The sequence below is a fragment of the Vipera ursinii genome, assembly GCF_947247035.1.
Source record: "Vipera ursinii genome assembly, chromosome: 1".
NCBI lineage: Eukaryota > Metazoa > Chordata > Lepidosauria > Squamata > Viperidae > Vipera > Vipera ursinii.
In genome coordinates, this window is record NC_139512.1 from 288,624,617 (window position 1) to 288,638,971 (window position 14,355).

Genomic DNA, 14,355 nt, shown 5'->3' on the forward strand with positions numbered 1-14,355 from the left:
TTCTCCTCTTTAAAAGAAAAACTTATCCTCCAGGCACAATCCTCTTTGCATCCAAACATCTTCAGCTTTGAAATAAAAGTTTATCTAATGTGACATATACCAAAACAAGGCTTTTGTGTGCCTCAACAGGGATTTGGGAAGGTTGGTTAATGCAAGTAAGAAAGCCCTTTGGAAAGAATTCCAGCTGCTGCAGTGCCACACACCCAGTTGAAAGCCCCTGAGAAAATAGCAGAAGCAATGGATTGCAAATCAGGGCTAATTCTGGCAAGGCCCCATTACAAGTGGCAGTGTGATTCTAAATGTTCAGTAATGGAATAGAAAGATAGGCTGGTTTTTTTGCCATCAGATAGATATAATATATATTAAAATTGCTGCAAAACTACGGCATAGTTTGATAAAACTGATAGTAAAACTGCCTGATAGTAATTCAGTTCTCAAGAAACTATATTGCACTCACAGGCATTGGCAGTTGCATTTCTGTGCAAAACAGAAGAACTGCATTCATATTTTCGAAGTAAATGATAAATGTAAACTAATGACGCAGAACCATTCTCTCCCAATGGGGCTTCTCCCAAGTACAGGTGGTCCTCGACTTACAACAGTTCATTTTGTGATCGTTCAAAGTTACAATGGCACTGAAAAAAGTGGCTTATGGCTGTTTTTCACACTTATGACCATGGCAGCATCTCCATGGTCTTATGATCAAAATGCTTGGCAATGGACTCATATTTATGACAGTTGCAGTATTTCAGGGTCATGGGATCACCTTTTGAGACTTTCTGACAAGCAAAGCCAATGGGGAAGCCAGATTCACTTAACAACTGTGTTACCAACTTAACAACATCAGTGATTCACTTAACAAATGTGGCAAGAAAAGTCATAAAATGGGGCAAAGCTCACTTAGCCAATGTGTCACTCAGCAACAGAAATTTTGGGCTCAGTTGTGGTCGTAAGTAAAGGACTACCTGTAAAAAAATGACAGCACAAGAGATCTTGGGTGGGAGATGAGCATTGTGGGGAGATACATATTCATTTTCTGCGCATCCTTTCTGCCACTGATTTTATTTATTCCAAATTTTCTCTTCCTCCCCCACAAACATTAGTTATCCAGCAGGTAAAACTCCAGTTACAGGAATTCTTTAGCTCTTCAGACTTAGGGAGACTGGTAATAATTACTTGGACCTATCAGGTATGACGGTGGTTCATGGCCACATATTTAGTTCTCCAACATGCACTGCCTCTGAAGAATGTTCATAACCTTCAGTTGCTTCAGAATGATGTATCAGAATGTTAACCGAGGTCAGTTATGAAGTATACATGACTCCAAGGTTGCCTTCTAGGACCTGTAATGCTCTACAATGCTCTGCATTAATTGAGTCCATTTACCTGAAGGAGCAACTCCTCACACCACAGCCTGATATGCTTTGCAATATTTTGAAGGTCATTTTAAGTTATTTTCCTGAAATGCACTTGATAAAGGTTTCAGAGAGAATTCTCCTGTGCAGCTATCAACCTTTCAGTCTGAGGAAAACATTTTGTGAAAACTTTGGCTCCAGCAACCAATCAAACATACTACTGGAATGGAATGCTGTTTTGGCTCCTATTGCTGGTGCTTCCTACAAAAGCAAAACACAGGCATGACAGTTTTTCTATCCGGAGGTCCTCGAAGGTGATTTGATTCCTTATTGGAATACCTTTCTCTTTCCAGAACAACATTTTCTTATCTGCCTACCAGTTGTCCACCAGCCTCTGAGAGTGAAGTTAGAATTGAAGAAGACCACCTCAGACTGTTTTTTTTTTTTAAGAAAGAAAATCTACCCATTCATGCCAATAGCAATAATAATTTATACGTGGCACAAACAAAAGTACAGTTAACACAGTAATGTCCTCCAAAGTCAAACACATCTCTCTCTCAGGTCATGAGGAGCCAAGATATATCAAAATGCTATACATATTTGCAAAACAATCAATATGCAAGCACCAAATTCACGATAAATACAGTACCATCATCAGAGGCAATCCGATCTATCTGAATGGATATTTGTGTATTTCCATACAATTTTTGTTTGACTGAGCATATAAAGATGTGCAAATCTAGGCATATTTACTTAGAGGTAAGTCCCTGAGAATTCCCTTTGTATTTCTTAGCAGATTTGTGAAAACTGCCTTCATGGATGAAAATTAGTTACATACATACAGTTACATACCAATAGCAATCCCATTGTTAATTGACTACCTTTTTGTTCTATTTTGCTTAATGTGAGCACAACTCTGTTAGCCTTTCTATAAAAATTACATAACAGTATGACCGTTGATGTTTTAATTTGGATTGGGAATGTTTTTGTAACAACATATTTCAGTACAATCCTATGCAAACATTATCGACATAGTATTATCAACTAAGTTAAACAAGCTATTGTGGAATGTATGACACCATCACATGTAATCTGGTCAAGCAGATGAATTGGTTCTGATAATATGGATTCTGGCTCCAAAAGACAAATTTCCCAGGTGTAGAACACAGTAACAACTAGCACAACCATCCAATGAAAGTTTATCAGAACAAAATACTGATGAAGGATAACATACACAATTTGAGATGCATAGGGCTGCAATATGTAGAAAAGCTGTTGGATAGCAGGTGCCCTGGCACTAGTAAAAGGCTTTTCAATAAGAAAGCCCTAGTTACATATAATTAGTGTTTTAAAGTTTGTTTATTAAATATAATTCTTATCACAATGATACTATTAAAATCCTATCTGTAAAAACAGGATACAAGCTATTTCAGATATTTTCTCTGCATTAACAAAATATACTTAACTTCTTTGCTAATCCATTGTTGCTAGTGAGAGATATTTTGTACATAATTTAACCAAACAAGCTAAATTTACATATCTGTCTAAACCCTCCTCCCCATAAAATGAAATTTAACCAAACCTAATAAAAATGTGCTAACATAGTTATTGGTTTGATGTTTTAATGGTATAGGACTGAGTAAAAATGAGTGGCATCAGCACAAGAATTTTGAACATGCACAAATTGTTTTAAAAATAAATATCTTTTAGTCCTTTTTTTTCAAAAAAGGTTAGACTGAAAATATTTCATAATCATCAGCCATAGATACATTTTAATGCCATATATTTTCATCTATTTAATATATATCTTACATCAGTTCCCAACAAAAGGAGTTATATTGGAGTTATGATTTAAAAAGTTCTTTTGAAGAATACAAGGGTTTAGTGAAACTGAGACTGTTAAGATGTTCCACTTCTTCTAACAAATTGAATTTTCTGTCCAAAAAATGCTTTTGTCATTCCCATAGTTCATAGATGAATGAATAAAATCAAGAATTTCAACATGGCTGTTTTCTCCCTTTCCACTGTATGCACCACTCTGATAAAAGCTAAGCAACACAGACGTAACATTATGTTTAGCTTTATTGATTGAAACTTGGAGTGACTGATTGAAGCCTGATATGTTTCATACTTGCTATATGCCAGTCACTCTCTCTCAAACCTATCTACTCACAGCATTGTTGCTGTGGCATTGGGGAGGGGGGGGGAAAGACACCTCTATTTCTTTGGGCTAAGTTCTCAAAAAAGGCAGAAGATCAATGTAATAGATAAATTAATCATTATTGTACCATATCCAGTTGCCTACCTTTCTGTACACCAACATATTTGGGGATTCATCAGCTACCCCATTGCTGCTCTGTCCATAGTTATTTCCTTGTGCCATGTCTTAAGGGCTGGGGGTTGTGGTAACTTTTTTGCAGAGCAACTAGCCTCTGTGAAGAATGAAAGTTATCTCAGTCAAATATTCTTTGGTAAGCAACTCCTCAGTCCGCAGTAGACAGCTCTAACTTTCTTCCAGTTCCTTAACAGGAAGTGTCCTTTTTCACTCAGCCCTGTGGCCCTGCCCCAACTCCTGCCTTAAACCAACACAGTAATTTCCTTCCAGCACCATCCAGCGGCCACTGGAAGTTTCATCTTGCCACTCCATTCTTGACTAAACCAGCAGACTTTGCTTGAATGGCCATTCAGGAGTCCTTAGCATCAACATCCTAGAACCAGCATCACAGTGATGTAAGCATCTTTTCTAGCAACGGTTGCTTCCCCCCCCCCTCCGCCCGCAAAGCAAAACTTCCCACTGGACTGCAACCTTCGCCCTAGATTTCAGCCACTTCCTTGCAGCTTTATTCAAAGTGGACCTACTTCTGCGCCACGTTAAAAAAAACAAAGAAACGATCCAGCGCCTTTGACTCTGCGACAGTCAGCCACGTGTCTGCTTTCAAATCCACACCTTTCCTTCCCAGGACCAACCTGAGGACCCGTTCTCTTCCCCCTTTCCTCTTCCCCTTTACTCTTCAATCACCCGGCCGCCTCAGCGAGGCGAAGCCGCATTCTGCGCCTCGCTCTTCTATGAGTTGGGAGAACCCCGACTCGACTCTTAAGAGCGGCCCTGACCCCCCCCCCTCTAAGCCCGAACACAACACAAAGGTTGCTTTGGCAGTCCTGGGCTCGCAGGTTCGGTTCCACGGTGGTCCTCAACAGCTCTCCCCTTCCTCCCGCCGCCTCCTCCTCCTCCTCCTCCTGGCAGCAGCCTTTTTGAGGCGGGCGTCTGCCTTTTTGCCTTTCGGCAGCAAATGGCAGGCGCGAGATTGTTTTGCCCGGCCAGGGAAAGCGGAGAAGCTGCCTGGGATTTCAGCACCGCGGACAGTGCCTCGGGCACCTCCTCCTCCTCCTCCTCCTCCTCCTCCTCCTCCTCCTCCTCCTCCTCCTCCCGCCCGCTGCTGGTTTTCCCAGCCGAAGGCAAGCCAGCCAGCCAGGCAAAATTCCCCCACTTCCCGCCGCCTGGCGTTATTTACCTCCTGGGCCAAGGTCACTCGGCGCACAGCGGCAGCTCTTTTCTCCACGCCTGCTTGGACCACCCAGCCAGCCCCGTGCAATTAGGGCTCAGCCGGCAGGAAACCAGGCTTGTTCATCACACAAGCAGCGCGCACACACACACACACACACACACACACGCGCCGCACTGCTTTGCTCGCGCCGCCGCCGCCGCCGCTCCTCCGGCGTTTGCAACTCCCTCCAAGCTTCGCTGAAGCGGAGCCAGCGGCAGCGGCGAGAGCGCTTCCCTCCCTCCCTCCCTCCCTCCCTGGGATGGAGCGAGGCTGTCCGTCACGTGGGAAAACGGAACGTCAAAGGTGCCGCCGCCGCCGCCGCCGCCGCCGCCGCCACATGGCAACTGCGAAAAGCTCCCTTTTTGCGCTCGACTTTCCCGCGGGGGTGGTGGGATTGGACGGAGAAGGTGGGCGGCAAAGAAATTGCTGACATCGACTCCGGGTTGGGCAGGAACCGGGACGGTGATTTCGGCAAAATTAAGGCATCGGGGGTGGGGGCGGGGAGGGGGGAGAGAAAGCGAGAGAAGCCTCTGTTGCCACCTGCCTTCCTTTTAAACTAGGGGTCTTCAAACTTGGCCCTTTTATGACTTGTGGACTTCAACTCCCAGAATTCCTCAGCCAGCAAAGCTGGCTGAGGAATTCTGGGAGTTGAAGTCCACAAGTCATAAAAGGGCCAAGTTGGAAGACCCCTGATTTAAGTGATAAAAGAACATTTGCAATAAATAGACAAACCAGCAACTCTAGGGAAAAGTCCAGTGCAATAAAGCTGGCTGAGGAATTCTGGGAGTTGAAGTCCACAAGTCATAAAAGGGCCAAGTTGGAAGACCCCTGATTTAAGTGATAAAAGAACATTTGCAATAAATAGACAAACCAGCAACTCTAGGGAAAAGTCCAGTGCAATAAAGCTGGCTGAGGAATTCTGGGAGTTGAAGTCCACAAGTCATAAAAGGGCCAAGTTGGAAGACCCCTGATTTAAGTGATAAAAGAACATTTGCAATAAATAGACAAACCAGCAACTCTAGGGAAAAGTCCAGTGCAATAAAGCTGGCTGAGGAATTCTGGGAGTTGAAGTCCACAAGTCATAAAAGGGCCAAGTTGGAAGACCCCTGATTTAAGTGATAAAAGAACATTTGCAATAAATAGACAAACCAGCAACTCTAGGGAAAAGTCCAGTGCAATAAAGCTGGCTGAGGAATTCTGGGAGTTGAAGTCCACAAGTCATAAAAGGGCCAAGTTGGAAGACCCCTGATTTAAGTGATAAAAGAACATTTGCAATAAATAGACAAACCAGCAACTCTAGGGAAAAGTCCAGTGCAATAAAGCTGGCTGAGGAATTCTGGGAGTTGAAGTCCACAAGTCATAAAAGGGCCAAGTTGGAAGACCCCTGATTTAAGTGATAAAAGAACATTTGCAATAAATAGACAAACCAGCAACTCTAGGGAAAAGTCCAGTGCAATAAAGCTGGCTGAGGAATTCTGGGAGTTGAAGTCCACAAGTCATAAAAGGGCCAAGTTGGAAGACCCCTGATTTAAGTGATAAAAGAACATTTGCAATAAATAGACAAACCAGCAACTCTAGGGAAAAGTCCAGTGCAATAAAGCTGGCTGAGGAATTCTGGGAGTTGAAGTCCACAAGTCATAAAAGGGCCAAGTTGGAAGACCCCTGATTTAAGTGATAAAAGAACATTTGCAATAAATAGACAAACCAGCAACTCTAGGGAAAAGTCCAGTGCAATAAAGCTGGCTGAGGAATTCTGGGAGTTGAAGTCCACAAGTCATAAAAGGGCCAAGTTGGAAGACCCCTGATTTAAGTGATAAAAGAACATTTGCAATAAATAGACAAACCAGCAACTCTAGGGAAAAGTCCAGTGCAATAAAGCTGGCTGAGGAATTCTGGGAGCTGAAGTCCACAAGTCATAAAAGGGCCAAGTTTGAAGACCCCTGATTTAAGTGATAAAAGAACATTTGCAATAAATAGACAAACCAGCAACTCTAGGGAAAAGTCCAGTGCAATAAAGCTGGCTGAGGAATTCTGGCAGTTGAAGTCCACAAGTCATAAAAGGGCCAAGTTGGAAGACCCCTGTAATTTAAACGAAGCCTAATCTGGGCGCGGAACGCAACGGGAAATTAAGCCGATCTGCCTCAAACCGGCTTCGAAAAGAGACCAAACGGGCCCTTGAGCCCGATTAGAAACCTAGTTCAGAAAAGCCCTCCACGGGGCATCGATTTTTCTCTAACTGCGGCTGACAGTGATTACGAAGTTCACTTGGCAGGAGGGGTGGGAGAGCTGGTGGAGCGAAGCGTGGAGATACCGTAGGCTGGAAACGGCTGTGGACACCAACAAATAAAACCCAGGATTCTGAGAAAACTTGGGAAAGTGTCTGAGCCAGATTAGCGAATAAAATCAAAACATTTCATTGCAAATAAACGTATGGCGGAGAATGAGATTTACCGTGTAAATGGAAATGGCATTTAGATGTATATACTGCTTCACAGTGCTTTAAGCGGTTTACACAACCAGTATGCCGGCCGACCGACCTCGGAAGGATAGAAGCCTGAGTCAACCTTGAGCTGGTGAGTCTCGAACTGCCCAACTGTCCGTGGAATTAGCCTGCAATACTGCATGCTAACCACTGTGCCACCACGCCCATCATGATAGTAAATAGAGCAGGTGTCTTCCAACTTGGCCCTTTTATGACTTGTGGACTTCAGCTCCCAGAATTCCTCAGCCAGCCTGGCTGAGGAATTCTGGGAGTTGAAGACCACAAGTCATAAAAGGGCCAAGTTGGAAGACCCCTGTAATAGAGTAATGAAACTCTTGTAGAATTCCTTGTTATGATAAGGGCTGGTGGTCTACCCCTCCCCGTTTCAAATCCTCTGGTCAAAGGGCATTGTGATAATATCACAACTTTCCCCTAAAATTAAGAATCCTGGCATTCTAGTGATTAATGTGCGTTTTTATCCCATAAGCCTCCATAATGGATCAGTGTCCATTAAATGCATGAAACGTTATGTCAAGGAACAAATACTAAAAGCTCTCAAAATGTGGCTTACAAATCACTAAGTGGGCTTTGGATGATGTATGCTTAGTGAACTTGATCACCTCCCCTCTCCCCAGGGATGAGGCAGTTTTGACCCCAGCCTGATTTTCAAATACAGTAATGAGGTTCTGGCCCATAATTCATTATTTTCATAATAAAACATGGAGACAATATATTATTTATCAAGGAACTTCCTAATAGCCTAGACCAGGGGTAGGCAACCTTGGCTCTTTTATGACTCGTGGACTTCAACTCCCAGAATTCCTGAGGCTGGCTCAGGAATTCTGGGAGTTGAAGTCCACGAGTCATAAAAGAGCCAAGGTTGCCTACCCATGCCCTAGACTAAGTTGCACATTTTGTTTTACATTTTGAGTGATTGTTGAATTATGTTCACAAACATTGGAATCTTTTTTTATTATTATTTAGGAGTCATGGTTATTTCAGGCTGGGGATGTCACTAAGACAATTATATTGAGAAATTAGAATAGTAGTGATATTCTTGATATAAAGGATTAGATTCACTACGTGCATAATTTATCTGGTTTTGAAAAGGCAACACTAAAATATGATTCAGTATGAAGTTCTTTGGCATAGTTTTTATGACTTTTTAATGTTAGCATGCCATTTTTTTAATTGTAGAATTCAAAACTGGTTTGAAATCTGATGAAAATATTTGATAGAGAGAGAGAGAGAGACAGAGAGACAGAGACAGAGAGACAGACGGACGGACAGACAGACAGACAGACAGACAGATGACAAATATTTTCCCCTCTTGATAATTTTTATGGGGTGGTATTGTTTGGTTTTTTTGTTTTTCATGAATTAACTTGTGTTTTCCTTTCTCATTCTTTATTTAATTTTATTTATTAAGATAAATTTGGGTTATTATGTTATATGAATCATGTTTCAACTTTGAAAGCAACCAAAGAGTAAGACCATCAGACTTTTTCAAATGTTCCCTGGGTGGGAGACCAATTTGAGAGCCTTTTATTTATATAAGACTCGCTTATTGGTCTAAACCATGGTTTCTTTCAAGAAAGTTAATGAAAAAGAACCATAGTTGATAATGGAAAAAGATATGTGATGTTTTAGCAAGATTATATTTTATGACCTACATTTATGAGTAAAATACAGTATCTTACAGGATTCATTTCCATGTCATGTCTTTGCCCTATGCAGAAATGCAGTCAGTTGTGGAATAGTGGCTAGACCCGTGGCGGCGAACCTATGACACGCGTGCCACAGGTGACACACAAAGCCCTCTCTGTGGGCACACGCACCATCACCTGAGTCCTAGGCCTTCAGCTGGGCTTTATAAAACCTTTTTGCTTTAGGCCTCCGCCGCCGTGTGCAAAAAAAAAAGGTCCAATCAATCAATCAATTTCAACTTCTTGCGGGAAAAAAATCTTGCAAAGTTGGAATTGATTCAACTTTTTAGTCCCACCCAGTCTGCTGTTACCAACACAGCCATGCCCACCCAATGGGCCATGCCCACCCAATGGGCCACACCCACCCAATGGGCCACACCTACCCAGCACCCAACAATACATAAGTGGGTTTGGGTTGCAGTTTGGGCACTCGGTCTCTAAAAGGTTCACCATCACTGGGCTAAACAGTCTGACCTCTGGTTCACTTACCACTCCATTAGTCTAAAATATCTCAAAAGGGTGATATGTCACACTGTCTTAATTCCTGTGAAGCCAGATATACTTCAGTAAGACATTGGCTTCTATACCAGCTGAGATGCATCTAGAGCTTTTTTTTCCTTACTTTATTTTTGTTCCATTCCCTCAAGAAAAACAAAATAATATTATGTACTTCCAATACAGCCATTCTGTACACACAGATTCCTCCCACCCACCCAAGTATGGATTGTGAACCCACCTATTCTTGAACAAGACCTGGGCTTTGTAATGATACGCTACCTATTTCAAAAGATTTTACTTTGTTTTTAAAAGATCCTTGGCATGGAGTGAGCAAGTAGCTAAGATTGGCTTTTCCAGTTTAGACTTCAGTTTGATTACCTACAAATAAGGTCAATTGAATTCAATGAGATTTAACTTAACCTGTTAATTTATCCTCTCTGTAGGTTAATAATGTCACGTAGCATCTTTTATACAATTTCTTAAGAGTAAGCTTACTGGACACTAAAGTACTTGCTTTCAGGTTAAGAATTTCATTAGGAAATGAGTAGAGCTGCAACAAAAGGGGCAGTTCAAGATTTTTATTTATTAAATTTATATTTGTAGATACAAGTTGGAGACGTTAAGCAACATTTCAAAGCGATAGCTCCTATGTCTCGTTTTTAAATAATAATTTTCAAGAGGTAGACGATGTTTAGAACAATTTCAGGCCTTCTATTTTAGTATCTAGTCAACACAGCTTATTGATAATAAATCCAAAGGTAGAGGTGTCTTATTAAATGTTTAAAATAAACACATTCTTCCAGAACAGGGAATTTTGTTTTCAAAGGACGCTTATCTTTATTATTTTAAATGTTTCTGTAACTGATTTTCTCCAAAGCGGCAAAAGAAAAACAAAATAAACTTCTTTAATGTAATTCCCACAAACCCTGATCAAAGGTTAAGATCTACATCTCTCTTACTGAATCAGCAGCAATAGCAAAATTATCATTATTGTTATTAGTTGATGCCTTGATTTAGATCCAGGCAATGTGTGCAGTGACATGTTATTACTTGCACTGCATGCTTAAAACAGTAATTATTCATGCTGCTAAAAATTACTGTTTCCAAAACCAATCAGAAGTTTACTTATATTATTAGATTTTATTCCAAAACTAATTATTCCCTTTCAGCCCTCCCCATCACAAAATATTTATGTTTACAGAAAAATGCCTTTATTTTCCTTCACTCACTCTCTGCAGGAACCCTTTGTGTTGAGTCAAGGCAAACTGCAGTAGCAAAAGAGAAAAACACTGTCACAGAACGATTTTGGAGTGTGGATTTCTTTCTCCAACATGATCAGCAGGCATGCAAAAGTGTCCTAGATGCCTGGTATGTATGCATGCATGTCTATAGTTTAATGCAACTTAATTATAGGCATTGGGAGTTTTAAATATCATAATCTTATTTTCAAATGGCTTATAGTAGCAGAGTTTTTCTGTTCCATGTTATTTCCATATTATACAATTGTGGGATTGTTGCTCTTGGAACCATTAGCATTGGTGGAGAAGACCTTAAGAAAGTAGAGCAATTCAAGTACCTCAGCTCCCTCTTATGCAGCAACAGTGATAGCTTTCCAGATGCCAGTGACCGTGTCAAGACCACCTGGATGAAGTGGCACCAGGTGACTGGAGTCCTGTGTGATCCTCAGTTGCCCTTACACCTCAAGTAAAAGACTTACAGAATGGTAGTGCATCCAGTCACCCTCTGTGGATCAGAGCATAAGCAGGCCATACATGTAATGGAAATGCAAATGCTCCAACAGTGCTTTGGACTGATGTGATTTGACTATGCTATGAACAACGACATCAGACATTGACTGGGAGTCATGCCAATCATAGTGAAAATACAGGAAGGAAGATTTAAATGGTACAGATACATTGTATGCAGTAAAGAAGACTTGGTGGCAGGGACAGCGACATGTCTGGACCCTGATGGCCAGCGATCCCAATGTAGACCCAAGAAAAGGTGGATGGATCACATCAAGGACATGAAATATGTGGGCGTCGCTCCTGGAGATGCCCTGGAGATGGCTTTGCTGACAAGTGGACCCTGCCATAGTGCGAGGAGGAGGAGGAGGAGGAGGAGGAGGAGAAGGAAAAGAAGACGAAGACGAAGACGACTACTACTCTTGGATTGCTCACAAAACTGATTGTTCTTTAATCCATTTGGTCTTGAACAGGTGATCAAATATAACTGTTAAATGTCCTAAATGACCATATGGTTATTTGGCTATCCTACAGAGCAGAGTTTCCCAACCTCAGACTTTAAGATGTGTGGACCTAAACTTCCTAGGCATCCCCAACCAGCATTTCGAGCATATAAATACAGATTTGAAAATCCCCATCCCAGTCCATTTTGCATCATTGTTTCTCCCCTCCTTCCTGAAATCCTTGCTCTCCAAAAGATGAAGGCCACATCTCGGCCATCAAAGAATGCTGTTCCTTTTTCTAAATAAATGAATATATACATACCTATATATCCAGCATTATATGATATTCCCTTCCCTTCCAGGGTAGAGCAGAGCAGAGCAGAGCAGAACAGAACAAAACAGAACAGAACAGAACAGAGCTGGAAGGGACCTTGAAGGTCTTCTAGTCTAGCCCCGTGCTCAAGCAAGAGAACCTATACCATTTCAGACAAATGGTTGTCCAGGGTAAACAAAACAAGAGTCAGAAACAGTAAATAAAAAAAAATTAAAGGAATGACATAAGAAGTAAAGTTTAAGTTATGCCAAAAAAATTAACTAAGCCTCTCCATACCTTTCTATTCTTGGAAATCAACCACTACATTCACATACTGTTTCATAATTTGCCTTTTGTTCTTTTGCACTTTTTCCTTTTCAGAATCTGTTTTTGAATTTCATCCAGTCATAACTTTCTTGGACATTGTCTTGCATTCATTCTTCATTTATATTTTTGTTTTGCAATTTGACTCACGTTCATTTTCTCTGTAGGACTAACCTCCCTCAAAATACTTTTTTCTTTTGTCCTGGTCGTCCAGTTTTGTACACATGTCAACACTGCTAAGATATCCTACTCCACTTACTTTTGTTTCTCCTGAATACATCCAGCTTTCACTTCCATATATCCGGCTTCCCCATTGACTTTGCTTGTCAGAAGGTCACAAAAGATGATCACATGGCCCGAAAGGACTGCAACCCTCATAAATATGAGTCAGTTGCCAAGCATCTGGATTTTGATTACGTGACTACAGGGATGCTGCCATGGTTGTGAATAAAAAACAGTCATAAGTCACTTTTCCAGTGCCTTTGTAACTTCGAACAGTCACTGAATGGACCGTTGTAAGTCAAAGACTATCTGTACATTAGGACTGTCAGCTTGGTTGAAATCCCTCAGCTCCTAGGCACTCAACTCACAAGTCAATTGCAAAAATCTGTTCCTGCTGTCTCTTCAGGAGTAGCAGTTGTCTCAAGGGTAAATAGGTGATGTCACTATCTCTGTTCAGAAAGATTATGCCAAGCAAAATTTGGTGTCTGGCCATTGATTTGCTCCAAAATCCATTCCCACTCTTTCAGGGACATCTAGTCTGCTACAGTTCCTCATTCAGAAGCCTATTTTTTTCCTGGCAATCTGATATATTCACTGTCAGATCCATAATCTCATTGTATAGTATAATCTACCTAATATTTGTTATAATTTATTTAGGTTCTGGGCCAACAATGTGACATTATCTGCATGGAAAAGTACATTTCAATTCCATTCAATATGTATTTGTCATCATCACAAACATTCTTGTACATTTGTCCATAATTACATTTTAATTATTCATATTAAAAAATATTGCACACCTTGCCTTAATCACCGCTTAGTATTGAACTTACATTCAATTTATTCTTGTGATTACTTTATTTACATCAAATATCACATGTTCAGCCACCGATTATCAACTTTATGCAAAATATTCCATAAGTTAAACCTATTCACTTTAGTGCTTTCTCTATATCAATCAGTATAGCATAAACTTTTTACTCCCACTCCTATATTTCTCTATAACCTGCTGAAAAGCAAAAATATGTTATATGCATCACCTGCTTGGCATAAAGCCACCCGGCACTTCTCAAATGTTGGTCATTGACACCCCTTATGTTCTTACATACCTGCAATGTTAGAGTGATTTCAATATTGAAAGGCAATTTAAATCAGTCAGAGAAAGATCAGGATTATGTAAAGAATCAGAATACATTGAATGGGTTCTAAGATTAACATTTGGGTGTTAATGATATTCATAAGCAGGGCTTTTTTTCTCATAGAACGCTCAGAACAGAGTTCCGGCACCTTTTTTGGATGGAACCTTGTAGGATAGGCAAGGCAGGTTGTATGATATGTGTGAGTTCCGGCACCTTTTTCTTTTACAAAAAAGCACTGTTCATAAGTGTCAAATTTGGAAAGTGAAATAGGAGAAGTGTGATACTAAGAAACTCTCCTGTAATCTGTGACTATTAATAACGACTTCCCCAGTTGTTAGGGTTTTTAAAATATCATTCTCTAGACTCATAAAATTTACACTTTCTTGGCATAGAAAGAAAGGCTTTGCTGCAATGACCTAATTAATGAATACATAAAATCATAGATCAATGTACAGAACTATTGAAGAAAGTTCGACTAGGCCTTCAAAGACAAGTCAATGCTCCCATTTCACAGGAAGTAAGATTTTAAAAATAAAAAGGAAAAAAGATCCCATTGAATTGTGCAGCTCCTCTTCATGATAAA

General features: G+C 40.8%; 1 protein-coding gene across 12 annotated transcripts in view; it reads right to left on the reverse strand.

Moving 5' to 3' along the window:
• Window positions 1-3,738, reverse strand: part of RGS7 (regulator of G protein signaling 7) — a gene marked incomplete at both ends in the record, with an annotated part of 185,598 nt that extends 181,860 nt beyond the window's left edge. For all 12 annotated transcript variants that reach the window (XM_083349939.1, XM_083349933.1, XM_083349940.1 and 9 more), the window contains one exon: window positions 3,661-3,738. In XM_083349939.1, coding sequence (XP_083206065.1) covers window positions 3,661-3,738 — 78 coding nt within the window. The remainder of the gene's footprint in view (window positions 1-3,660) is intronic.
• Between the last annotated feature and the right edge of the window lie 10,617 nt (window positions 3,739-14,355).